Source organism: Palaemon carinicauda, chromosome 8 (genome assembly GCF_036898095.1).
Source record: "Palaemon carinicauda isolate YSFRI2023 chromosome 8, ASM3689809v2, whole genome shotgun sequence".
In the NCBI taxonomy this organism is placed as follows: Eukaryota; Metazoa; Arthropoda; class Malacostraca; order Decapoda; family Palaemonidae; genus Palaemon; species Palaemon carinicauda.
Window position 1 is genome coordinate 38,783,488 of NC_090732.1, and position 25,772 is coordinate 38,809,259.

The 25,772-nt window shown below is 45.3% G+C and overlaps 1 protein-coding gene across 1 annotated transcript in view; it reads right to left on the minus strand.

Annotated features, from left to right (window-relative positions):
• LOC137645181 (low molecular weight phosphotyrosine protein phosphatase-like) overlaps positions 1–25,772 on the minus strand; it is a 46,810-nt gene that overhangs the window by 14,747 nt on the left and 6,291 nt on the right. The window contains exon 2 of the mRNA XM_068378005.1: positions 10,243–10,461. Within this exon, the coding sequence (XP_068234106.1) occupies positions 10,243–10,461 (219 nt within the window). The remainder of the gene's footprint in view (positions 1–10,242; positions 10,462–25,772) is intronic.

A 25,772-nucleotide genomic window follows, 5' to 3' on the forward strand; every position in this document is an offset into this window, starting at 1 on the left:
CCACCTCATAAGGACTTAGTACGAGCTAAGTAGAACTTAAGAGCTCTAACTGGACACAGTACTCTTTCAAGTTCGTTGCCTACGATCTCTGACAGGCAAGGTATATCAAATGACTTAGGCCAAGGACGAGAAGGCAGTTCATTTTTGGCCAGGAAATCAAGCTGAAGTGAACATGTGGCTTTATCTGTGGAAAAGCCGATGTTCTTACTGAAGGCATGAATCTCACTGACCCTTTTAGCCGAAGCCAAGCACACTAAGAAAAGTGTCTTGAGGGTGAGATCCTTCAGGGAGGCTGAATGTAATGGCTCAAACCTGTCTGACATCAGAAACCTTAGGACCACGTCTAAGTTCCATCCAGGAGTTGCCATACGACGTTCCTTAGAGGTCTCGAAAGACTTAAGGAGATCTTGGAGATCTTTATTATTGGAAAGATCTAAGCCTCTATGTCGAAAGACTGAAGCCAACATGCTCCAGTAGCCCTTAGTAGTAGGTGCTGAGAGGGAGCGAACATTTCTCAGATGTAAGAGAAAATCTGCGATTTGGGCTACAGAGGTACTGGAAGAGGACACAGATGCTGACTTGCACCAGTCTCGAAAGACTTCCCACTTCGACTGGTATACTTTGATGGTAGAAGCTCTCCTAGCTCTCGCAATCGCTCTGGCTGCCTCCTTCGAAAAGCCTCGAGCTCTTGAGAGTCTTTCGATAGTCTGAAGGCAGTCAGACGAAGCGCGGGGAGGCTTTGATGAAGATCCTTCACGTGGGGCTGTCGTAAGAGATCTACCCTTAGAGGAAGACTCCTTGGAAAGTCTACCAGCCATTGAAGTACCTCTGTGAACCACTCTCTCGCGGGCCAGAGGGGAGCAACCAACGTCAACCTTGTCCCTTCGTGAGAGGCAAACTTCTGCAGTACCTTGTTGACTATCTTGAATGGTGGGAATGCATACAAGTCCAGGTGAGACCAGTCCAGTAGAAACGCGTCTATGTGGATCGCCTCTGGATCTGGGACTGGTGAGCAATAGATTGGGAGCCTTTTGGTCAACGAGGTGGCAAAGAGGTCTATGGTGGGTTGACCCCAAGTCATCCAAAGACTCTTGCACACGTCCATGTGGAGGGTCCATTCCGTGGGGATCACCTGACCTCTCCGACTGAGACAGTCTGCCAAGACGTTCAAGTCCCCCTGGATGAATCTTGTCAACAGGGAGATGCCTCGATTTTTTGACCATATGAGGAGGTCCCTTGCGATCACGTACAGCGTGTGGGAGTGAGTGCCTCCTTGCTTGGAGATGTACGCCAAAGCTGTGGTGTTGTCTGAATTGACCTCTACCACTTTGTTTCGAAGAATGCTCTCGAAATTCATCAAGGCCAAGTGGACTGCTAATAGCTCCTTGCCGTTGATGTGCATGCTCTTCTGAACTGAGGTCCAAAGACCCGAGCTTTCCCGACCGTCCAGAGTCGCACCCCAACCCAAATCCGACGCGTCTGAGAACAACACGTGGTTTGGGTTCTTGACTGCTATGGACAGACCCTCTCTCAGACTGATGTTGCTGTCCCACCAGTTCAGGCATGCTTTTACTGGTTCGGAGACCGGGATTGATACAGCCTCTAAAGTCTTGCTCTTGTTCCAGTGAGAGTCTAAATGGAACTGGAGAGGGCGAAGGTGAAGTCTCCCTAGAGAGACAAACTGCTCCAGGGATGACAGAGTCCCTACGAGACTCGTCCAACTCCTTACTGAACAACGTTCTCTTTTCAGCATGAGTCGGACTTTGAGCAGGGCTTGTTCTATTCGGTTGGCAGACGGAAAAGCCCGAAAAACTAGACTGCGAATCTCCATCCCCAAATATAGAATCGTCTGGGATGGAATCAGTTGGGACTTTTCTAAGTTGACCAAAAGTTCCAACTCCTTTGCCAGACCCAACGTCCAATGTAGATCCTGCAGACAGCGATGACTTGACGATGCTCTGAGAAGCCAGTCGTCCAAGTACAGGGAGGCTCGAATTCCCGATAGATGAAGGAATTTTGCCACATTCCTCATGAGCCTCGTAAACACGAGAGGAGCAGGACTGAGGCCGAAGCACAGTGCTCGAAACTGGTACACCACATTCCTGTAAACAAAGCTCAGAAACGGTTGGGAATCCGGGTGTATAGGAATGTGGAAGTACGCATCTCGCAGGTCGAGAGAGACCATCCAGTCTCCCTCTCTGACCGCTGCTAAGACGGACTTCGTGGTCTCCATCGTAAATTTTGTTTTCGTAACAAAAACGTTGAGCGCACTGACGTCCAGCACTGGCCTCCAACCTCCTGTAAGCTTTGGGACTAGGAAGAGACGGTTGTAAAACCCCGGTGATTGAAGGTCCGAGACTTTCATCACCGCTCCCTTCTCTAGCAACAGAGACACTTCGTGATGTAGAGCTTGTCTCTTTGACTCCTCTCGATACCTGGGAGAGAGGTCTATGGGAACTGTTACTAGAGGAGGTCTGCGTACAAAAGGTATTTTGTACCCCTCCTTGAGCAACAGAAAAGACTCTTGGTCTGCACCCCTCTTCTCCCAGGCCTGCCAGAAGTTGTTCAGTCTGGCCCCTACCGCTGTCTGAGGACGTGGGCAGTCAGACTCTGCCACGGGAGGACTTGGCTCCTCTCCTCTTACCTCTCTTTCCCTCGGCACGAGAGCCTCCCCTGCTGGGAGCTCTGCCACGAAAGGGCGGGATAAACCTAGACGCAGGAGTCTCGATTCTGGGTCTCACAACAAAGGATGAAGAAGGAGCTCCCTTGCGAGCAGAAGAAGCCATCAGGTCATGTGTGTCCTTCTGCACAAGCGAAGCAGCAATGTCCTTAATCAGCTGTTGCGGAAACAAGGCAGCCGATAAGGGAGCAAAGAGCAGTTCCGATCTTTGACAGGGAGTAACTCCTGCTGAAAGGAAAGAGCAAAGGGTTTCTCTCTTCTTCAAGACTCCCGACGTAAAGGTGGAGGCGAGCTCATTGGAGCCATCGCGGATGGCTTTGTCCATACAGGACATAATAAGTAAGGATACATCTTGGTCAGCAGACGAGATCTTCCTACTTAATGCTCCTAAAGACCAATCTAGAAAGTTAAAAACTTCAAAGGCCCTGTATACACCTTTAAGGAGATGGTCAAGGTCCGAGGAGGACCAACAAATTTTCGAGCGTCTCATGGCCAGGCGACGGGGAGAGTCTACGAGGCTTGAGAAGTCATCCTGGGCAGAGGCAGGGACTCCCAAGCCGAGAACTTCTCCCGTGTCATACCAGACGCTCGATCTAGAAGCTAGCTTAAAAGGTGGGAAGGCAAAGGCCGTCTTCCCCAAACTCCTCCTGGTAACCAACCAGTCGCCTAGAAGACGTAAAGCCCTCTTAGAAGAGCGAGAAAGCACTAGCTTAGTAAAGGCAGGCTTGGTAGCAGCTAAGCCTAGCGCAAACTCAGACGGAGGCGAACGAGGAGCAACAGTAACAAAATGATCTGGGAAAAGATCCTTGAAAACCATCATGATTTTCTTAAAATCCATCGAAGGTTGTACAGCCTTAGGTTCTTCTACATCAGATAAAACGTCCAAAGGATTATCATTAGGAGGAGGATCAGCAACGTCCTCATCTGAAGGAACCTCGTCCGACAACTGATGAGTCTCAAGCAAGGGAGAGACCTGCCTTGGTGGCAATGCTTGACAAGCAGAGTCCACACGCAAAGGAGCATCAGTAGCAGTCCAGGACGCTACGTCATGTAACTGCTTAACGGACTGACTAGCAACAACAACAGGAGCGGGAGGACGCTCGACGTCAACTCGAGACTGCCTTGACTGCCTATATTGAGCAGTTAAAACAACTATTGACCGCGGTGCTTGACGCTCAACGTCAAAACAAGTCAACTTAGCTGGTTGGCGAACGTCCTGAACGTCAACACGAGCATGCGGCAGCGGCTAAACGTCCACAAGCGGCTGAAAGTCAACACGGGACTGCATCGAGTGAGGCTCTAAGTCACGTGACTGACGTGACTTTGTAACGTCAACGTCAACAGGACGAGCAAAGGCTCGTTTGGGCGGCTGACAGCCAGGATCTCGATCAGCGTAACGGCGAGGATCATCGTGAACCTGCTCAGCAGAATATTCCTCCATAAGAGAGGCAAGCTTATTCTGCATATCCTGCAGGACAACCCATTTAGGATCAACGGGAGTGGGTGCGGGTCGAGACGATGGTAACGTCTGTGACTGCAAAACATTGCCTAAACTAAGACTCTCGGAGCCCGTGTTACGCTTCTGTTTAGGCGGCGAGCAGTCTTCCGATGACTGCACAGGGTCAGAGCTGTCCCAATGGCTACAACCAGGACGCTGGACCTGTCCTGAAGGGACTGACTTCCGCTTTAAGGGTCTCGAAACCTTGGACCTGTCCTGAAGGGACTGACTTCCGCTTTAAGGGTCTCGAAACCTTGCTCCACTGTTTCTTACGCGAGAAGCCTTCGGATGACGAGGAGAAAACCGCCTCGCTCGTCTTATGGTAGGGGCGGTCTTGACGAGACACGCCCGAAACCATAGAGGGAACGTCTGTTCGTTGGTTAAAGCCTCTCGTCCCCATAAGTCCTACGACATTACTTCTCCCTGGTGCATGGGAGCTTGCAAGAGGTCTCGGACTAGGCGAATGACAAGCACGAACAGACAAACCCTCGGTCGCAACACTGATAACACTTTGCGCACTAATCACTTTATCCCCACGATTTTCTAATGTGGCACTCTGACACTTTAACACTTTTACATCCGCCATGAGTTGATTACGGTCCGTAGCCAAAGATTCAACTCTCTCGCCCAACGCTTGAATGGCACGCAACATATCCCTCATTGATGGTTCATGAGTGCTAGTAGAGGGTTCAGGCACAACTACTACTGGGGAAGGATTAGGTTCAGGGGCATGGGAGGAGGAAAATTCTAATGATCTAGAGGAACTTCTCCTCACCCTATCTCTCTCTAGCTTACGAGAATACTTATCAAACTCTAGCCAGTCGAATTCCGAAAGTACCACGCACTCATCACACCGATCTCCTAATTGACAGGTTTTACCCCGGCAATTAGAACACACGGTATATGGGTCGAGAGAGGCCTTTGGAAGACGTTTGTTACAATCCCTAGCATTACATTTACGAAATTTAGGAATTGGAGAAGGGTCAGTCATTTTGAAAAGTCAAAGAAAATCAAAAACAATCCAAAGTCATCAACAATAAAATCTATCCAAAAAAGAGTTCAAGAGTTTTAATTGAAGATAAAAAAACACCTGCACTGCGAAAGCTCAAAACCAAAAAGAAGTACTTCACCAAGAATGACGAAAACCTCCAGGTCAACAGCGAGTAATGGAATCAACTTGTCGACAAGACCGACAGAGAAGAACTGGAGCTGTTTACATGTATATGCGGTATCTGGCCGATAGTTGGCGCTGGTGGGCACACCCGCAACCTTCATGGCGATCGCTCGCGAGTTTTTGTGTTTTTCTGTCGAGCCGTCCGAGACGTCAGCTATTATATATTCACCGGCTAAGTTTAATATTTAAAATTCTAGAATACTGTGAAGTATTGAACCTTATGATGTAGAAGGCATGACTATTAGAATTAACAGCATACCTAGCATTATAAAGTGGATGTTACTTTCCGGGAATATCTGAATGCAAAGGGTCATCAGAATTATGAAAAATCTCATGCAACATGCTTAACGATCTAATTGAACGACGGTGCCAAAGATTAAAATTTAGATCAGGAATAATAAATTTAAAGACATCTAGTTCCCATCCAACAAATTAAGATGAGATTCAGCAGCTGAAGACCAGACAGAACAACACTCGAAACCAGGTAGAACAAAAGAATTAAAACACTTCTTCAGAATAAATTGTCACCAAAAATCTTACAAGACTTTCACAATAAGCCATTTTTTTATCCAACTGAAAAAAAGAGACAAACTTGATGTGTTTCTCAAAAGTAAATTTTCTGTCAAGAATCACACCTAAAATTCTTAGTCATACAGAGTTAAGGAAACATTATCAATGCCGAGATTTGGATGTTAAGGAGCCACTATCCTCGACCTACTTACAATCATTCTTTGAGATTTGTTAGGATTTAACTTCCTGCCCTATAATTTGCACCATGCACTAATTTTAGCTAGATCTCTACGAAGGAATTCAGCAACCCCATGAATAATGCTTACTGGAGAGGGGAAACATTACACTCAAGAATTTTCTTCAACTTTTTTTTATATTATATATTCACTTTTTTTCTAATTTGAAAATTATACAAAATTTCAAATTTAATCTATTTACCAAGACACTTCCCCTAATTTTGGGGGGTAGCCGACATCAAAAAAAGGGAACAAAAGGGGACCTTTTTTCTCTCCGCTAATCCCAGCCTGATGAGGGATTCAGCTAAGTTTGGCCCACCCTCCCCCTTACCCACCACAAATAAAGCTTCACACGCTGCATCCCCTACTGCTGCTACCTCCACGGCCACCAAGGCAACCGGAGAAAGCAGCAGAGCCTACTGGAACTGCGTCATAATCGCTCGCCATTCATTCCTATTTCTAGCATGCTCTCGTGCCTCTCTCACATCTATCCTATCATCTTGAGCTTTCTTCACTCCATCCATCCACCCAAACTTGGCCTTCCTCTTGTACTTCTCCCATCAACTCTTGCATTCATCACCTTCTTTAGCAGACAGCCACTTTCCATTCTCTCAACATGGCTAAGCCCCCTCAACACATTCATATCCACTCTAGCTGCTAAAGCATTTCTTACACTCGTTCTCACCCTCACTACTTCGTTCCTAACCCTATCTAAAGGAGTTATACCAGCCATACTTCTCAGACATTTCATCTCAAAACCCATTCAATTTCTGTCTCTAAGTCACTTTCATTCCCCACAACTCCATTCCATACATCACAGTTGGTACAATCACTTTCTCATACAGAACTCTCACTACATTCATACCTGACCCTCTTTTCTTTACCAGTCCTTTCACTGCCCCAACACTTTGCAACCTTCATTCACTCTCTGACGTACATCTGCTTCCACTCCACCATTTGCTGCAACAACAGACCCCGAGTCCTTAAACTGATCTACTTCCTAAAGTAATTTTCCATTCAATACGACATTCAACCTCGTACCACCCTCCCTTATCGTGCATCTCATAACCTTACTCTTACCCACATCAACTCTTAACTTCCTTCTCTCACATACCCTTCCAAACTCTGTCACCAATCAACCAAAATCTCTTCTGGGTCTGCAACCAGTACAGTATCCTCTGCAAACAACAATTGATTTACCTCCCATTCATGATCACTCTCGTCTATCAGTTTCAATCCTCAACCAAGCACTCGAGCATTCACCCCTCTCACCACTCCATCAACAAACAAATTGAACAACCATAGCGACATCACACATCCCTGTCTCAGCCCCACTCTCACTGGAAACCACTCGCTCACTTCATTCCCTATCCTAACACATGCTTTACTACCTACATAGAAACTCTTCACTGCTGGCAACAACCCTCCACCAATTTCATATAACTTCATCACATTCCACATCACTTCCCTATCAACTCTTATCATATGCTTTCTCTAGATCCATAAACGCAACATACACCTCCTTGCCTTTTGCCATCAACATACAAGTTAAACAACCACAGTGACATCACACATCCCTGTCTCAGCCCCACTCTCACCGGAAACCAATCGCTCACTTCATTTCCTATCCTAACGCATGCTTTACTACCTTTGTAGAAACTTTTCCCTTCTTGCAACAACCTTCCACCAACTCCATATAACCTCATCACATTCCACATTACTTCCCTATCAACTCTATTATACGCTTTCTCCAGATCCATGAACGCAAAATACACCTCCTTACCTTTTGCTAAATATTTCTTGCATATCTGCGTAACTAAAATTCTGATTCATACAACCCCTACCTCTTCTAAAACCACCCTGCACTTCCAAGACTGCATTCTCTGTTTTATCCTTAATCCTGTCAATTAGTACTCTACTATACACTTTTCCAACCACACTCAATAAACTAATACCCCTTGAATTACAACACTCATGCACATCTCCCTTACCTTTATATAATGGCACAATACACACATACACCCAGTCTACCCTAGCGTAGCACTCATTCTGTCCTGCGGACAAGATGACAAGAAGGGGGGACAAGATGGCAACCTTCTGCCATCCTCACCATCCAGCTCAGAAAAGCTGTGCTTCAATGGACTGGAACAGGGCATAGATGAGTCTAGCGCCCTTCAGTTAAAACCCCGTGGGGGTGACCACTAAGGAGAAGATCGTCCATCTCGCAAGCAGTATGGTCAATCGTCCCCTCTCCCTCCTGAAGAGGCATCCCCCACAGGTGGGGAAATGTCGCTCAGGAGGTGGTGGAGGATTGTCTTCCCTTGGAAGGGTAGAGAATCCAACACCTGGGGGTGAGCGTCCGGGTTGTGTAAGTCGTTTCTCCTCTGTACTGGCAAACCCAGCTAGAGGATACACTCCCTGCGCAACGTAACCAAAAGCTAGTTCCCGAGATGACTGTGAGGTCTCATGACAAGTCGCTCAAAGCAGTATTCATCCTCAACTGCTCATGTCCCTCCGCCAAAATAGGGAAAACGGTGGGGCGAGCAGGAGAAGACGACTCAATGCTTGAGAGTGCCCATACACCCAACTGCAAGATTTCTTGCGGCCTTTCCTTCAACGAGGACCTGTCAGCCCCAAGGAAGGCAACAGAAGACAAACAGCGTTGTCTGAGAGACTCTCCCAGGCGGGGGTGGGGGGGGATTCTGCTGCTGCCTCTCTGGGGGAGGCAGAGGTGGAAGCCTTCGTGCAATGTTGTACAGGCGTTACCTGTGCACCACTCGTACTCCACTGACCCCCAAGGTGAGCAGTTCGAGCAGTCTGAGTGATGAGATCAAAAAGAAGGGGAAAGTCGGCGAGTCTTCGTTTGCTAAGCTAACCTTGAAGGAAAGTCTCTTTTAGCCTTCTTCTGCTTTCGTTTGCCAAATTTCAGCCACTGGGAGGGCAACCACTCTATACACTCCACACAAAGAGATTTCTCCGTGCACAAGTGGCCTCGGCACGGAGGGCAGAGATTGTGAGGATCGGTCTCTTTAGCTGGCATGAAGGTGCTGCAGCTGCCCCCTTCCATGCCAAAACAAACCTGCATGATAATGATTCTTACAGGCACTCACACCAGGAAAGAATATGTTTGTTTGGTTAACGGGGAAGTGAAACATGTCTGCACTCCACCAAGATGAATAAAAAAAGTAGCACTTAGTGGCTAGAGCTGGTGGGAGCGGGGGGCTAGCTTACCCCACTTACTAGCGGTAGGAGTAATTATACCTGACAATAGCTTTTCAGCTGGTTTCAGCTTCGGCAAAATAAATATGTACTCCATAGTAATGAGCGTAAGGTTTGTTTTCTTGCGCTGGAACAAATGTACACTTAAGTGAATCTCAAATGCAGTATCATTGTATACATATTATACAGTACAGTATTACAGTAATGTATATTATTGTTTATTAACTATACTGTACAGTACTGTATGTAAATTACTGCATGTACTGTACTCTTCAATATGTAAATGTAGGCTATGTGTGCGGTGAGTTGTCAAAAAATGCAAGTCGTCCGAACGAAAACAGCAAACACTTGCTGTAAAATTAATTTGTACTGATAGTACTGTACATACAGTATATCACAGTACCATACAGTACAGTATCAGCGAGTGTCGTATTAGGTAGGAACAATGGAGTTTTGTTGTTATAAGTGTCCCGATGACTACTGTAGTGTTACATACTGTACTGTAGCCTTACCGTGTCCGGTACGTTGTGTACACGTGTGCACATGTACTGTACATTTATCAAAATGTCTTCATTCAATTACAAAATACTTATAATGTACTGTGATAAAAACCAAGTAAAAACAACATTAGGCAGTACTTAGTGTGTTAATCGACCACGCATAGGCAATGAGTAATGAGTTGGTAAGTTTAGGATTTATCCCACCCTAGGCAACAAGCATTCACAGATTTTTCATTCTTAGCACCTATCTTGTTTACCTAACCCCTAGGAAGAGCAAGGGCTGACTGTAAAAGCATTTTTATGATAAAGAACATAAAAACAGCATAATCCAAAATAAATGAGGTTACAAAATTGTTAAAATCTTGTAAAACTCACCCATTACTAAAAAAAATTTTTGTAAAGTAAGATAAAGAGGTTTCACTTGCCTGTCTTGCTTTGTGACTCATTGGGACATTATGTCGCTTCATGACATTGACAGCACGCCTGTCAGGTCCTAGACCTACGTGCCAAGAACCAATAGCTCCAGAATCCACTTCCCATCCTTCTAGCCCTCGTTCTTTCAATACATAGTTGAATACTGCTTCAGCTGTGGGGGACCGACATATGTTTCCTGTATAAAAGTAAACAGATATATCAAAATGATTCTATGGTTTACTATACTGTCATGTACTGTAAATTTTCTATCATGTCCTATTAAAATGTTATTTTTATTACTAAAATAAATTTTTGAATATACTTACCCGGTGATTATATCAGCTGCAGCTCTGCTGCCCGACAGAAAAACTCTACGTTCAAAATACGCCAGCGATCGCTACCCAGGTAGGGGGTGTACATCAACAGCGCCATCTGTCGAGCAGGTACTTAGTACTCCATGTAAACACAGAACCAATTTTCTCCTCGGTCCACTGGGTCTCTATTGGGGAGGAAGGGAGGGTCCTTTAATATATAATCACCGGGTAAGTATATTCAAAAATTTATTTTAGTAATAAAAATAACATTTTTCAATATTAAACTTAGCCGGTGATTATATCAGCTGATTCACACCCAGGGGGGTGGGTAGAGACCAGCATTACTTGTTTACATTATTATGAGCTAAGTATTTTGTATTTCATTTTAGCAGTTATTCAAAATAACAAACATAAAATAAATAAGTACCTGGTAAGGAAGTCGACTTGAACAATTACTCTGCCTTTTTAAGTACGTCTTCCTTACGGAGCCTCGCGATCCTCTTAGGATGCTGAGCGACCCCTAGGATCTGAAGTATCAAGGGTTGCAACCCATACAACAGGACCTCATCAAAACCTCTAATCTAGGCGCTTCTCAAGAAATGACTTTGACCACCCGCCAAATCAAGTAGGATGCGAAAGGCTTCTTAGCCTTCCGGACAACCCAAAAACAACAATAAAAACATTTCAAGAGAAAGATTAAAAAGGTTATGGAATTAGGGAATTGTAGTGGTTGAGCCCTCACCCACTACTGCACTCGTTGCTACGAATGGTCCCAGAGTGTAGCAGTTCTCGTAAAGAGACTGGACATTCTTAAGATAAAAAGACGCGAACACTGACTTGCTTTTCCAATAGGTTGCGTCGTTTATACTTTGCAGAGATCTATTTTGTTTAAAGGCCACGGAAGTTGCGACAGCTCTACTTCGTGTGTCCTTACCTTCAGCAAAGCTTGGTCTTCCTCATTCAGATGGGAATGAGCTTCTCGTATTAACAGTCTGATAAAATAGGATAAAGCATTCTTTGACATAGGCAAAGATGGTTTCTTAACTGAACACCATAAAGCTTCAGACGGGCCTCGTAAAGGTTTAATTCGTTTTAAATAGAACTTAAGAGCTCTTACAGGACATAAGACTCTTTTTAGTTCATTTCCAACCATACGAAAAGTTTGGAATATCGAACGATATTGGCCAAGGCCGAGAAGGCAGCTCGTTTTTGGCTAGAAAACCAAGTTGTAGAACATGTAGCCGTTTCGGATGAGAATCCGATGTTCTTGCTGAAGGCATGAATCTCACTGACTCTTTTAGCTGTGGCTAAGCATACCAGGAAAAGTGTCTTTAAGGTGAGATCTTTCAGGGAGGCTGATTGTAGCGTTTCGAACCTGTCTGACATAAGGAATCTTAGTACCACGTCTAAATTCCAACCAGGTGTAACCAAACGACGCTCCTTCGTGGTCTCAAAAGACTTAAGGAGGTCCTGTAGATCTTTATGTTGGAAAGATCTAAGCCTCTGTGACGGAAAACTGATGCCAACATGCTTCTGTAACCCTTGATAGTGGGAGCTGAAAGAGATCGTTCTTTCCTCAGATATAAGAGGAAGTCAGCTATTTGAGTTACAGGGGTACTGGTCGAGGATATGGATACTGACTTGCACCAGTTTCGGAAGATTTCCCACTTCGATTGGTAGACTCTAAGGGTGGATGTTCTCCTTGCTCTAGCAATCGCTCTGGCTGCCTCCTTCGAAAAGTCTCTAGCTCTCGAGAGTCTTTCGATAGTCTGAAGGCAGTCAGACGAAGAGCGTGGAGGCCTTGGTGTACCTTCTTTATGCGTGGCTGACGTAGAAGGTCCACCCTTAGGGGAAGAGTTCAGGGAACGTCTACTAGCCATCGAAGTACCTCGGTGAACCATTCTCTCGCGGGCCAGAGGGAAGCAACTAGCGTCAACCTTGTCCCTTCGTGAGAGGCGAACTTCTGCAGTACCTTGTTGACAATCTTGAACGGAGGGAATGCATATAGATCTAGATGTGACCAATCTAGTAGAAAGGCATCTATATGAACTGCTGCTGGGTCCGGGATTGGTGAGCAAAATATTGGGAGCCTCTTGGTCATCGAGGTTGCGAAGAGATCTATGGTTGGCTGGCCCCAGGTGGCCCAAAGTCTCTTGCATACATCCTTGTGGAGGGTCCATTCTGTTGGAATTATTTGTCCCTTCCGACTGAGACAATCTGCCATGACATTCAAGATGCCTTGGATGAACCTCGTTACTAGTGATATGTCTAGACCTTTTGACCAGGTGAGGAGGTCCCTTGCGATCTCGTACAACGTCAGAGAGTAGGTCCCTCCTTGCTTGGAGATGTACGCCAAAGCCGTGGTGTTGTCCGAGTTCACCTCCACCACTTTGCCTTGAAGGAGAGACCTGAAGCATTTCCAGGTCAGACGTACTGCCAGAAGCTCCTTGCAGTTGAAATGCATTGTCCTTTGACTCGAGTTCCATAATCCCGAGCATTCCCGACCGTCTATTGTCGCACCCCAGCCTACGTCCGATGCGTCCGAGAAGAGAACGTGGTTGGGAGTCTGAACAGTTAGGTGAAGACCCTCTCTAAGGTTGATATAGTCCTTTCACCAAGTCAGACAAGACTTTATCTTTCCGGAAACCGGGATCGAGACCGCTTCTAGCGTCTTGTCCTTTTTCCAGTGAAAAGCTAGATGTTATAGAAGAGGACGGAGGTGTAGTCTTCCTAGTGACACAAATTGATCCACGGATGACAGTGTCCCTACCAGACTCATCCACAGCCTGACTGAGCAGCGTTCCTTCTTCAGCATCTTCTGGATGGATAGCAGGGCTGGGGGCTGATCGTCTTGTTCAGCAACGTCCTCATCAGAGGGTTCCTCATCCGAAACTGATGAGGAAACGGCAACGGAGTGGGCAACGTCTGACTCGCTGAATCCGGTCGCACTGGTGGATGCGTGACGGAGCCGGACGCAATATCATGGAACTGCTGCACAGTCTGTGAACTGTCAACAACCATGGGTGCGCGAGGAAGTACAGCGTCAACCCGAAACTGTCTAGACCGTCTGGGTTGTGCAGTCAACACCCTACCGGGTTGCTGAGGTTGACGCACTGCGTCACAACAAGTCATCTCTGCTGGTTGTTGAACGTCCTGAACGTCAACAACCACCTCCGAGCGTCGCTAAACGTCAACGTGCGACTGGCAACCCACACTGGGTCGCATCGGTGGAGGAACCACCTCAACTGGCAGACGCGAGTAGGTTACCTCAGCGTCAACAGGGCGCACAACCGACCGGTTGGAAGGTTGTTGGCCAGAAGGAGGAACCACCTCAACTGGCAGACGCGAGTAGGTTACCTCAGCGTCAACAGGGCGCACAACCGACCGGTTGGAAGGTTGTTGGCCAGAAGGAGGAACCACCTCAACTGGCAGACGCGAGTAGGTTACCTCAGTGTGTCAACAGGGCGCACAACCGAACGGTTGGAAGGTTGTTGGCCAGAAGGTTCTTCTCCGCATTTAAGTCCTCTATCAAGGACGCAAGCTTGGACTGCATGGCTTGCAGCAAAGCCCATTTAGGGTCTACGGGAGCAGGTGTGGCAACAGACGGGGTTAGCGACTGAGGCGGAACCGTTTACCATCCCTGAAAGCCTTGTTATGTGTGACATAATAGTACAGCAAAACTTCAAAGGCTTGACAAAAGCTGAGAAGTTGACCTGTAAACAACTTGGAGCGTCTCCTGGCTAGGCGCCAGGGCGAGTCTACCAGAATTGAGAAGTCTATCTGGGCAGAGGCATGAACTCCCAAGCCGAGAACTTCTCTCGTGTCATATCAGACTCTCGCTCTATAAGCCAGTTTATAAGAAGGGAAATCAAAGCCTGTACCCCTAAAAACTCCTCCTGGTGCAAAAACCAGTCGCCTAGCCAACGTAACGCTCTCTAGGAGAGCGAGAGAGCACTAGCTTAAAAACAACGGCTTCGAAGTATCTAGGCCTAGTGTAAGTTCTGACGTTTAGGCGAACGAGGAGCAGCAGTTACAAGATCCGGACGAAGATCCTTAAAAAAATCATCATGATTTAATTAAAGTCCATAGGAGGCTAAGCAGCTTAAGGCTCCTCTCCATCTGACAGAGTCCTCAAGGGAATATCAGTAGGAGGGAGAACAGCAACTTCCTCATCCACAGGAACCTTGTCCGATAAAAGCTAGGTTACCTCAGTGAGTCTCTCACTGGTGCATAAGTAGCAGACCAGAAGGCAACGTCATGTAACTGCTTGACAGTCTGTGAACTGTTAACAACTGAACTGTCAACCACAACAGGTGTGTGAGGACGTACAGTGTCCACTCGAGACTGCTTTGACTGTCTAGACTGAGCAGTCAAAACAACTCTAGAATGCGGAAGTTGACGCACCGCGTCAAAACAAAACAACTTAGACTGTTGTTGTACCTCGCGAACGTCAACGGAAGATTCCGTGCGTCGCTGAACGTCAACATGCGGCTGGCAGGGTACACTGGAACGCATGGGTGGCGGGACTCTCTTGGAGTGCGGGAGAAGGTCGCCTCAGCGTCCACAGGACGCACAACCGTGGTTGGTTGTAGGCTAGAGGTTGGTGCAGTGTCAACCTTCTCCGCACGAAAGTCCTGCATCAATGACGTTAACTGAGACTGCATGGTCTGCAGCAAAGACCACTAGGGTCTACAGGAGCAGGTGCGGCAACAGACGGTGTGACTGCCTGATGCGGTACCGCTTTGCCTCTCTTAGGAGGTGAGCAGTCGTCGGAAGACTGCAGCGAGTCCGAACTGACCCAGTGGCTACAACTGGGCCGTTGGACTTGCGCGGAAAGGACCGACTTGCGCTTAATAAGCCGCGAGACCTTGGTCCATGGTTTCTTACGAGAAACCTCTTCCGCAGACGAGGAATAAATGGGCTCTCTCGTCTTAGGGTGGGTGGGGCGATCTTGGGTAGATACGCCCGAAACCACAGAGGGAAAACGTCTGTTCGTTGATCAAGGCCTCTCGAACCCATAAGTTGTTCGACATTACTTCTCCCCTGGGCTTGGGAGCTTGCAAGAGGTCCCGGACTAGGTGAACGATAGGCACGAACAGACGAACCCTCGGACGCAACACTGTAACACTTTGCGCATATCACTTTATCGATTTTCTGTTTTGCACTTATTTCACTAAAATCGAAACTTTTACTGATTTCTACCTGAAACACGCAATTCTACCCTTCATTAAAAGGTAGTAATTGCGAAATCAGTATAATGCAAGCTCATTAATACCAGCAAAAAACAGAAAACATATTTTAAGATAAAAAAATTAGTGGCTGGGAAAGAGACTAAACACTAGTTCATATAACTACGTTTTCAATCTCTCACCGCACATAGCCTGGGGACGAGAATAAAAAACTAAAAACGTTTTATCCTTCCTCCCCGTACAGCGACTAGGGACGAGAGCAACTCGAGAAAAACGTTACCCGCTTGAACGGAACGTTTTCTCTCCTCTCTCTCCCTCCGTCTCTATCTCTCTCTCTCTTTCTCTCTTGATTTCGCACCTAAGAGAAGAGCCCAATTATATATTGTCAAAAAAAAAACATGTTATTTGACTAAAGGAAAAAACTGAAAGGTTTTCCAAATAAAAAGTTCCTTTAATTTAGAATTTAAAACATTTAAGCTAAGAAAGAATGAACAAAACGTCAGAATCGATTTACTCTTACTGCAAAGTGAAACCGTGATACACTCTCTCTCTATCGTTACGATAGAGCGCATGTTGAACGTCCTGAACGTCAACAACTGCGTAGTCTAAAAAACTAAACGTTAGTTCATCTTTGAAAACAGTACGAAGACTATCAAAGAAATTCTTTCATAAAACATTAAATTTTTAAAAGTTTTAAATTCTTTAAAGGCTAAATACGATATAACGGGCTCAACGTTGATTAACTTCGGTTCCAAGTAAGGACCGCCTACTATCAGGATAGGTCGCATATAAACAAAACATAAAAATTTATTTTTATATGTTTATAATAAATGGAAAGTTAATCGAAGAGGCCTAATAAAGGCGGAGAGATATAAAATATATAGATCTATAACGTGTTAAGCAAAATTACTAAAAACCTAAACACACTTCCGTCTAAGGGAAGGGTCGGCCATTTAAAAGTGAAAGAGAGTCCATACTCTCCTTGTCACCATAATTAAATCTATCCAAAACGAGTTCAAGTTTTGAGATGAAGATAAAACACCTGCATAGCGAAAGCTCAAAACTAGAAATGTGTACTTCACCAAAATATGTGAAAACCAATCCAGTAAGCAATAGCGAATTTAGTAGGTCTTGCCGGTGGCACGACAGAGAGAAAATTGGTTCTGTGTTTACATGGAGTACTAAGTACCTGCTCGACAGATGGCGCTGTTGATGTACACCCCCTACCTGCATAGCGATCGCTGGCGTATTTTGAACGTAGAGTTTTTCTGTCGGGCAGCAGAGCTGCAGCTGATATAATCACCGGCTAAGTTTAATATTGAAAAATTTAATGTAACGAGTTATATGCAAGATCATTTACATCGAACACTTTGGTTACAACATACAGTATAAACTTTATGATTTGTATTTTTTATATCTAAAACTTGAACAAAAATTTTTTTAAAATAATCATATCTTTTATAAAATGCTACATGTCAACATTTGTAGACACTCCGTAACATATTTTATTGAAACTAAAAGTCTTTTTAATTACTAAAGTAATCTTGATAGAACAACATAATTATCAATCATTTAGTACTATACCATATTGAGATTTTTGGTTTAATGTGCTGTGTGGTCTCCAAGGACTTTCCTGTGATATGCTAAAACAGGGAATCCAATACGTCATAGATATCAAAGAAATATTGTCTCCCCTGCTCTAGGGCCAATGTATCAATGTGCAAAGCATGGACACAGTGCGTTTACGAAAGACCTTTGAGTTCAGGAACTATTGAACTCAACACAGCACTCCCAAATGCTGAAAACTGTCTGCTATAGGTGACATCATTAATACATCAACGCATTGACAAAAGAACCAATGCTAAAGTCGGAGACAACACTACCTGCACATCAACTTGCATCCAGCCTCCATCTCGTTTTTCTTTGTTCCAGAAGAACAGCGTTACAGGCCAGTGAATAAAGAAATTAGAGAATACAGCTAAAATAGGTTTAGATTTTGGTCAAATGTGCCAATATTTAAATAACTGTGTTTTTAATTCGGATTTGTATGCCGTTTTTAGTCATTACCCACACCCCTGCCTTCTTGAAACAGAAGAGGTTTAGTTTCCCACCCTTTCCAGTGTTAAAACTTGTCATTCCTTTCTAATTGAATAATAAATTTAATTCCTTTTCATATTAATGTTATCTTACACACCTTAGCAACTTCACTTTTTTCACAACTATGGTCAGTCTTACGAGTGTTTGGTTAATAATTCAGTCTAGTCTAATTGGTGAACTATGATCATAGGTAGACAATTGTAGTGTAAACTGGCTTTATCTGGCCAAATTTATAATTGGTTATATTACCGATATTGTACAGTTACAGTTATAAGTAACTGTTCGTAGTTACTGCTTTAATAGTACTGTAAGACAATTCCCTGACCTATTCAAATTTATGAACAACTAAATTGTTATATAGTAGCTAATCTTAATAAAGTTAGGATAAAGGTGGGGGATAATTGTCGGTTATGTGGTTTATAAAGTCGTTCCTCGGTATTTGCGGATTTTATCTTTGCGCTTTAGAGATATGTATATTATTTAAATAAAGTTTTGAATGTTTGCGATTAGGACTGCTTCATGCAACCTGATGTTTTCACTTCTTTGCACTCGGCCTTCACTCCGTTTTCCTCTCTACTCAAAGCAGTAATAAAAATAAACAAATACTGTACTGTACAGTACAGTATATATGACAAATTTTAGCTAGCATATGTAAACTATTCAATGATAAACCTTTCACATGGAAATTCTAATAATAAAAACTATGAATTTTTAATATAATTTGCATTTTTTCTAGCTATAGAGAGCATGACCTGGCAAGCCACTTCCTTGAATATTAAAATTTTTTTCTGAAACAGGAAGACTTTCCATCGTAAGGAGTCTATCTGCATACCCAGATATACCAGATTCTGTTTGGACTCCAGGGAAGACTTCTCTAAATTTATCACAATCCCCAGATCATGGCACCACTAGAGAAGCATGGCTCGATGTCAGAGAAGGGTCTTCACAAAGTTTACCCTAACTAGCAATCGTTTAGATACCGAAGGAGACAAATGCCGTTAGCATGTGTCCACAATGAAACCAGAGTGAACACTTGAAGAGTTTCTGACAGACCAAAGCACAGCACTTGGAACTGGTCTATCTTTTCATGCAGAACAAATCTTAGGTACCTCCTTCATGACTGATGGATAGGGCTCTGGAAGAATGCATCCTTCAAATCCAAAGTGATCATGATGTCATTCAGCTTAACAGGCCTGTCTGACCATTGCTGTGGTCTCCATCTTGAACGGAGTTTGCATAAACTCGTTCAACAATGAGAGGTCTCCAGCCTCCAGATGCCTTCTCTACAAGAAAGAGCAGAATGAAGAAGCCCGGGGATTCATCAATGACCTCCAAAAGACCGCCCTTCTTTATCATGGTCTCGACTTCTGACCGAAGGGCAGCGTCCTTCACCGATCCCTCTGCAAAGGACAGAGATCTCGTTTGGGGGACGAATCAGATAAGGTAGAGCGTTGGTCAACGGGACAACAAAATTTGTGAAGGACAGAGGCCATTCGAGGCTTGGCCCCGTGGCAACGCCACTGCTGTTACCTGAGTTTCAGGCATCCTTCCACTGGTGGTATTGCAGGAGGAAGGCAGAGGGGGCACCACCCACATCCACCACCTCTCCCCCCTTGTCCTCTCTACTTCTTACCTTGAAAGGTTGGCCTGAAAGGTACAGAGCTCTTGGCGGTGTTCTGCCTCAAAGCGTCCTTTGCAGTATTGTACACTTGCTTTGCCACAGGGGAAGCTCCAGGTATAACAGGTGCTGAGGAGGCAGAACGGGATAGCACAGCCCATTTTAGAAGAGAGGCCTGGCTCACCTTTATCCACTTCCCTGTAATTACCTGCACATCCTCAAAAAGAAACAAGGAAGGGGACTTGACTGAAGAGTTCCAAAGCAGGAGAGCTTCTCTCTTAAGCACCTACTTCTGAAACCTGGAGATGATGGTATCAGGCCTCTTCAGGATCCAGTGGGACTACTGGTTCACCACGTTGTGTATTAAAAAAAACTCTATAACTCTAGCACCTGTGAGAACGATGTTCTTAAACAACTGACACTTCTTAGGATCAGAGAGACCCTTGGTCGTTTAAGTAGCCCACTTTCCCGGTAAAGACAGTGGAATGCAAAAGCACCTCCTTCAAAGGGGAAGCAGAAATTCTCAAGGACTGCCATGCCTGCAACACATCTGCTAGAGAGAAGGGCACTCCGACGGCCGGAGGAGAAGGTTCTTCGCTAGGGGAAACAAGAAACACCCAGTACCCCGAGGTTGCCCTGGAGTTAAAGGGTCTGCGCTCCTACTTGATCGCTTCCCGAAGGAGGACAAGCAAGAAGCTTCGGAAAGAGATACGGGAGTGTGAAGAAGCAGCTTGCGGACTCTTCACCCCGAGGAAGACCCTGAGGGAGAACGATCGCACCTGGCTTTCTTCTTCTTGCAAAGCCCACATCTCTTCCACTGGGAGGCAGGCCACTCACTACACTTGTCACAGGGAGAGCCCTGCTCGCAATGACGCCCCCTACAGGTCAGGCACACTGAGTGAGGCTCAGTCTCAACTGACGACACGCAGGTCCTCAGTTTGGCGAGAGGGCTTGTTGTCAGCAGGAGGCCGTTCGCAGGGCTAGAAAAGGACCTCACAAATGTTCAGGGCACAAAGAAGCCACAGGCAAAGAGTCCTTTTTACCCCCACACTGAATGAGCTGCAAATGTGCCTCCTTCAAATGGGAAGCAGAAATTCCCAAGGACAGCCACGCCTGCAACACATCTGCAAGGGAGAAGGGCACTCCAACAGGAGGAGGAGAAGGTGCTTCGCTAGGGGAAGCAACAACAACAACAACAACCCCCCCAAGGTTGCCCAGGAGTTAAAGGGTCTGCGCTCCTACTCGATCATTTTCCGGAGGAGGATAAGCGAAGAGGAGCTACGGAAAAAGATACGGGAGTGTGTGAGGAAGAAGCAGATCGCGGTCCCTTCGACCCTGAGGGAGAACGATCGTGCTTGGCTTTCTTCTTCTTGCGATGCCCAAATCTCTTCCACTGGGCGGCTGGCCACTCATTACACTCGTCACAGGGCAAGCCCTGCTCGTAACGACACCCCCTAAAGGTAGGGCACACTGAGTGAAGGTCCCGTCAGGGCGATCTTCGCGACCAGGAAAGGTTCGCATGCGAGCGTCAATGAAGAAGCGCAGTCACGCCTGAAAAGAGAAAGATGAGCGTAAAGCATAAAATTTGTCCAATGTCTATGGCTAAGCATTGAAGAGGAGAGAGAGGAGACGTCCGCTCTCTAGCAGCCAAAAAGAAAAAGTGGCTAGCTCACCCTGGCCAACCCCCTACGCAGTCTCTGGATAGAGTTTCCATCTCGCACTAAAAGTTTAATTGGCAACCTTCTAGCTACGTTGAAAGAATATAAAAAAAAAAATAATAACACAAAGTTTATTAGTGTTGGAATAAACTTGAATATCAGGGGGAAAATTCTGTAGAAATGTTATTTTCATTATAAAATAAATTTTTGAACATACTTACCTGGTAGTTATATATATACTTACGTCTCTGACGTCACAGCAGAAAATTCAAAACTCGCGGCAATCGCCGATTGGATAGCCAGGAGTAGCACCTGCGCACCCTAGCGAGGTACCTCGAAACCATCCCCTGTCCCTTCATATCTTCCATGCCTCTAGTCTCTAAAGGGGAGGAGGGTAGGAATTTAATTATATATAACTACCAGGTAAGTATGTTCAAAAATTTATTTTATAATGAAAATAACATTTTTAAACATAAGACTTACCTGGTAGTTATATATATAGCCGATTAACACCTTTGGTGGAGGGTTAGAGACAGCCAATATAGTTGGAATTCTGCTTAAGAGTTTAAACACAAAACAAGCTTAAGGGTTCGTACCTGATAAGGAAGCTGACTTCAATGATACTTTGCCATTATGTCCGCTCTCCTTCCTTATGAGATCCAGCGGTCCTCTCAGGGGGGGCTGAAGATCCCTAGGAGCTGTCAAACCAGTGACCACACCTCTCTGTGACAGCGCCTCCTCTAATACCCAGTTCCAGGTGCTCTCAAGGAACAAAATAGACCACCTGACCAATTAATGATTGCGGAAGACTGTCGCAATCTCCACAAGACAACCATAAAAAACAAATTAAAAGTTCTGAGAGAAGAAAAGGTATTAGGATTATGGGAATGTAGTGGTGGATCCTTCCCCCACTACTGTACTCGCTGTTACGAACGGTCCCAGAGTACAGTATATCGGTCCTCATATAGAGTCTGGACACTTTTCAAATAGTGTGAAGCAAACACAGATTTGCTCCTCCAAAAGGTTGTGTCCATAATGCTTTGCAACGAACGATTTTGTTTGAAGGCCACTGAAGTTGCGACAGCTCTCACTTCGTGAGTCTTGACCTTTAAAAGTCTGTCTCACTGCAATGTGTATGAGCCTCTTTAATTAAAAGTCTGATAAAGAACGACAGGGCATTCTTAGACATCTGCAGAGGGTTTCTTGACCGAGCACCACAGGGCTTTCGACTTGCCTCTTAACTCCTTCGTTCTGTCTAAGTAGAACTTAGGGCCCTTACTGGACATAGGACTCTCTCTAACTCATCGCCAACCACATCCGAAAGATTCGGAATCTCAAAAGACTTAGGCCAAGGTTGAGAAGGGCACTCATTATTGGCGAGAAAACCCAACCGCAATGAGCAGATAGCTTTGTTATCCTGAAAACCCACATTTTTACTGAATGCATGGACTTCACTAACTCTCTTGGCTGTTGCCAGACTAACCAAGAAAAGGGTTTTCATCGTGAGGTCCTTCAGAGATGTAGAGTGCAAGGGTTCAAATCTGTCACTCATAAGGAACTGCAGGACTATGTCCAGATTCCAAGCTGGTGAATCCTGGTGACGTTGCTTCGATGTCTCAAAAGACTTAAGAAGTTCTTGTAAGTCTTTATTATTTGATAGATCTAAATCTCTGTGCCTGAATACAGTTGCCAACATGCTCCTGTATCCCTTGATAGTGGATGAAGAAAAATTGCGCTTCCTTCCCAGGAATAACAGGAAGTCAGCAATCTGGGTTACAGAGGTACTGGAAGAGGAAATGGAGTTGACTTTGCACCATTCCCTGAAAACTTCCCACTTGGATTGATAGACTCTGATGGTCGAAGACCTTCTTGCTCTTGTAATCGCTCTAGCTGCCTCCCACAAAAAACCTCTAGCTCTTTTGAGTCTTTCGATTGTCTGAAGGCAGTCAGCTGAAGATTTTGGAGACTTTGATGGTGTCTTTCCAAGTGGGGTTGTTTGAGTAGGTCTACTCTCAGTGGAAGGCTTCTGGGAGTATCCACCATCCATTCCAGTACCTCTGTGAACCATTCCCTTGAGGGCCAGAAGGGGGCTACAAGGGTCATTCTGGTCCCTTCGCTTGACACAAACTTTTGTAGCACCTTGTAAAGGATCTTGAAAGGCGGAAAAACGTACACGTCTATATTTTACCAATCTAGCAGGAATGCGTCCGTGTGTACTCTTGCAAACTTCCAGATGGAGTGTCCACTCTGTGGGTAGGACTTCCCCTCTCCTGCTGAGACTGTCTGCCAAAACATTCTTCTCCCCTTGGATGAACCTTGTAATCAGAATTACCTTTCTTTCCTTTGCCCAGATGAGCAGATTCCTCGCCGTCTCGTAAAGGGAAATCGAGTGAGTTAACCCTTGCTTGGCAATGTAAGCCAATGCTGTGGTGTTGTCGGCATTGACTTGTACTACCTTGTTCCGGACTAACCCTTCGAAGCTTTCTAGGGCCAAAAGGACTGCTAACAGCTCCTTTTGGTTTATCTGGAGGGACTTTTGAGCCTCCGTCCACAACCCCGATACTTCCAGCTAGCCCAGTGTTGCTCCCCACTCCGAGCCCAAGGCGTCAGAACACAACACAAGGTTTGGGTTCTTCAGATCTAATGGGTAACCTTCTTGAAACTTGATAGGGTCGTTCCACCACTGAAGGCAAATTCTTATTGACTCCGTGACTGGAATACACATGGACTCCAAATCCTTCTTTCTGTTCCAGTGAGAATAGAGGTGAAACTGGAGAGGTCGAAGATTCAGTCTTCCTAGAGAGACAAACTGTTCTAACGAGGAGAGCGTTCCCAACAGACTCATCCACTTCCTCGCAGAACACTTCTGCTCTCCTAGAAACGATTGTACTTTCCGGATGGCTTGCTCCGTCCTTAAGGGAAACGGAAAAGCCCGAAAAACTCGACTCCGAATCACCATCCCTAAAATGTTATTTTCCTTAGTAAAATAAATTTTTGAATATACTTACCCGGTGATCATGTAGCTGCAGCTCTGCTGCCCGACAGAAAAAACCTAAGGGCGGGATACGCCAGCGATCGCTATACAGGTGGGGGTGTACAACAACAGCGCCATCTGTCGAGTAGGTACTCCAGTACTTCTTGTCAACAAAGAACCAATTTTCTCCTCGGTCCACTGGGTCTCTATGGGGAGGAAGGGAGGGTCCTTTAATTCATGATCACCGGGTAAGTATATTCAAAAATTTATTTTACTAAGGAAAATAACATTTTTCAATATTAATCTTACCCGGTGATCATGTAGCTGATTCACACCCAGGGGGGTGGGTGGAGACCAGCATACATGTTAACATTAGAAGCTAAGTATCCCGTATTTCATTTTAGCAGTTATTCAAAATAACAGACATAAAATTAATAAGTACCTGGTAAGGAAGTCGACTTGAACCATTACTCTGCCTTTTTAAGTACGTCTTCCTTACTGAGCCTCGCGATCCTCTTAGGATGCTGAGCGACTCCTAGGTGCTGAAGTATAAAGGGCTGCAACCCATACTAAAGGACCTCATCACAACCTCTAATCTAGGCGCTTCTCAAGAAAGAATTTGACCACCCGCCAAATCAACCAGGATGCGAAAGGCTTCTTAGCCTTCCGTACAACCCAAAAACAACAATAAAAGCATTTCAAGAGAAAGATTAAAAAAGGTTATGGGATTATGGGAATGTAGTGGTTGAGCCCTCACCTACTACTGCACTCGCTGCTACGAATGGTCCCAGGGTGTAGCAGTTCTCGTAAAGAGACTGGACATCTTTAAGGTAAAATGATGCGAACACTGACTTGCTTCTCCAATAGGTTGCATCCATTACACTCTGCAGAGATCGGTTCTGTTTGAAGGCCACTGAAGTAGCGACAGCTCTAACTTCATGTGTCCTTACCTTCAGCAAAGCATGGTCTTCCTCATTCAGATGAGAATAGGCTTCTCTAATCAAAAGCCTGATGTAATAAGAAACTGCGTTCTTCGACATCGGTAAAGAAGGTTTCTTAATAGAACACCATAAAGCTTCTGATTGTCCTCGTAATGGCTTCGTACGTCTTAAATAGTACTTAAGAGCTCTTACTGGGCAAAGTACTCTCTCTTGTTCGTTTCCAACCAAACTGGACAGACTTGGAATCTCGAACGATTTGGGCCAAGGACGAGAAGGGAGTTCGTTTTTAGCTAAAAAACCAAGCTGTAAGGAACATGTAGCCGTTTCAGATGTAAATCCTATGTTCCTGCTGAAGGCGTGTATCTCACTGACTCTTTTAGCTGTTGCTAAGCAAACGAGGAAAAGAGTCTTCAAAGTGAGATCTTTAAAAGAGGCTGATTGAAGCGGTTCGAACCTTGCTGACATCAGGAACCTTAAAACCACGTCTAAGTTCCAACCTGGTGTGGCTAACCGACGCTCCTTTGAGGTCTCAAAAGACTTAAGGAGGTCCTGTAGATCTTTGTTGTTGGAAAGATCTAAGCCTCTGTGGCGGAAGACTGCTGCCAACATGCTTCTGTAACCTTTGATCGTAGGAGCTGATAGGGATCTTACCTTCCTTAGGTGTAAAAGGAAGTCAGCTATCTGCGTTACAGAGGTACTGGTTGAGGATACTGAATTCGCCTTGCACCAGCTACGGAAGACTTCCCATTT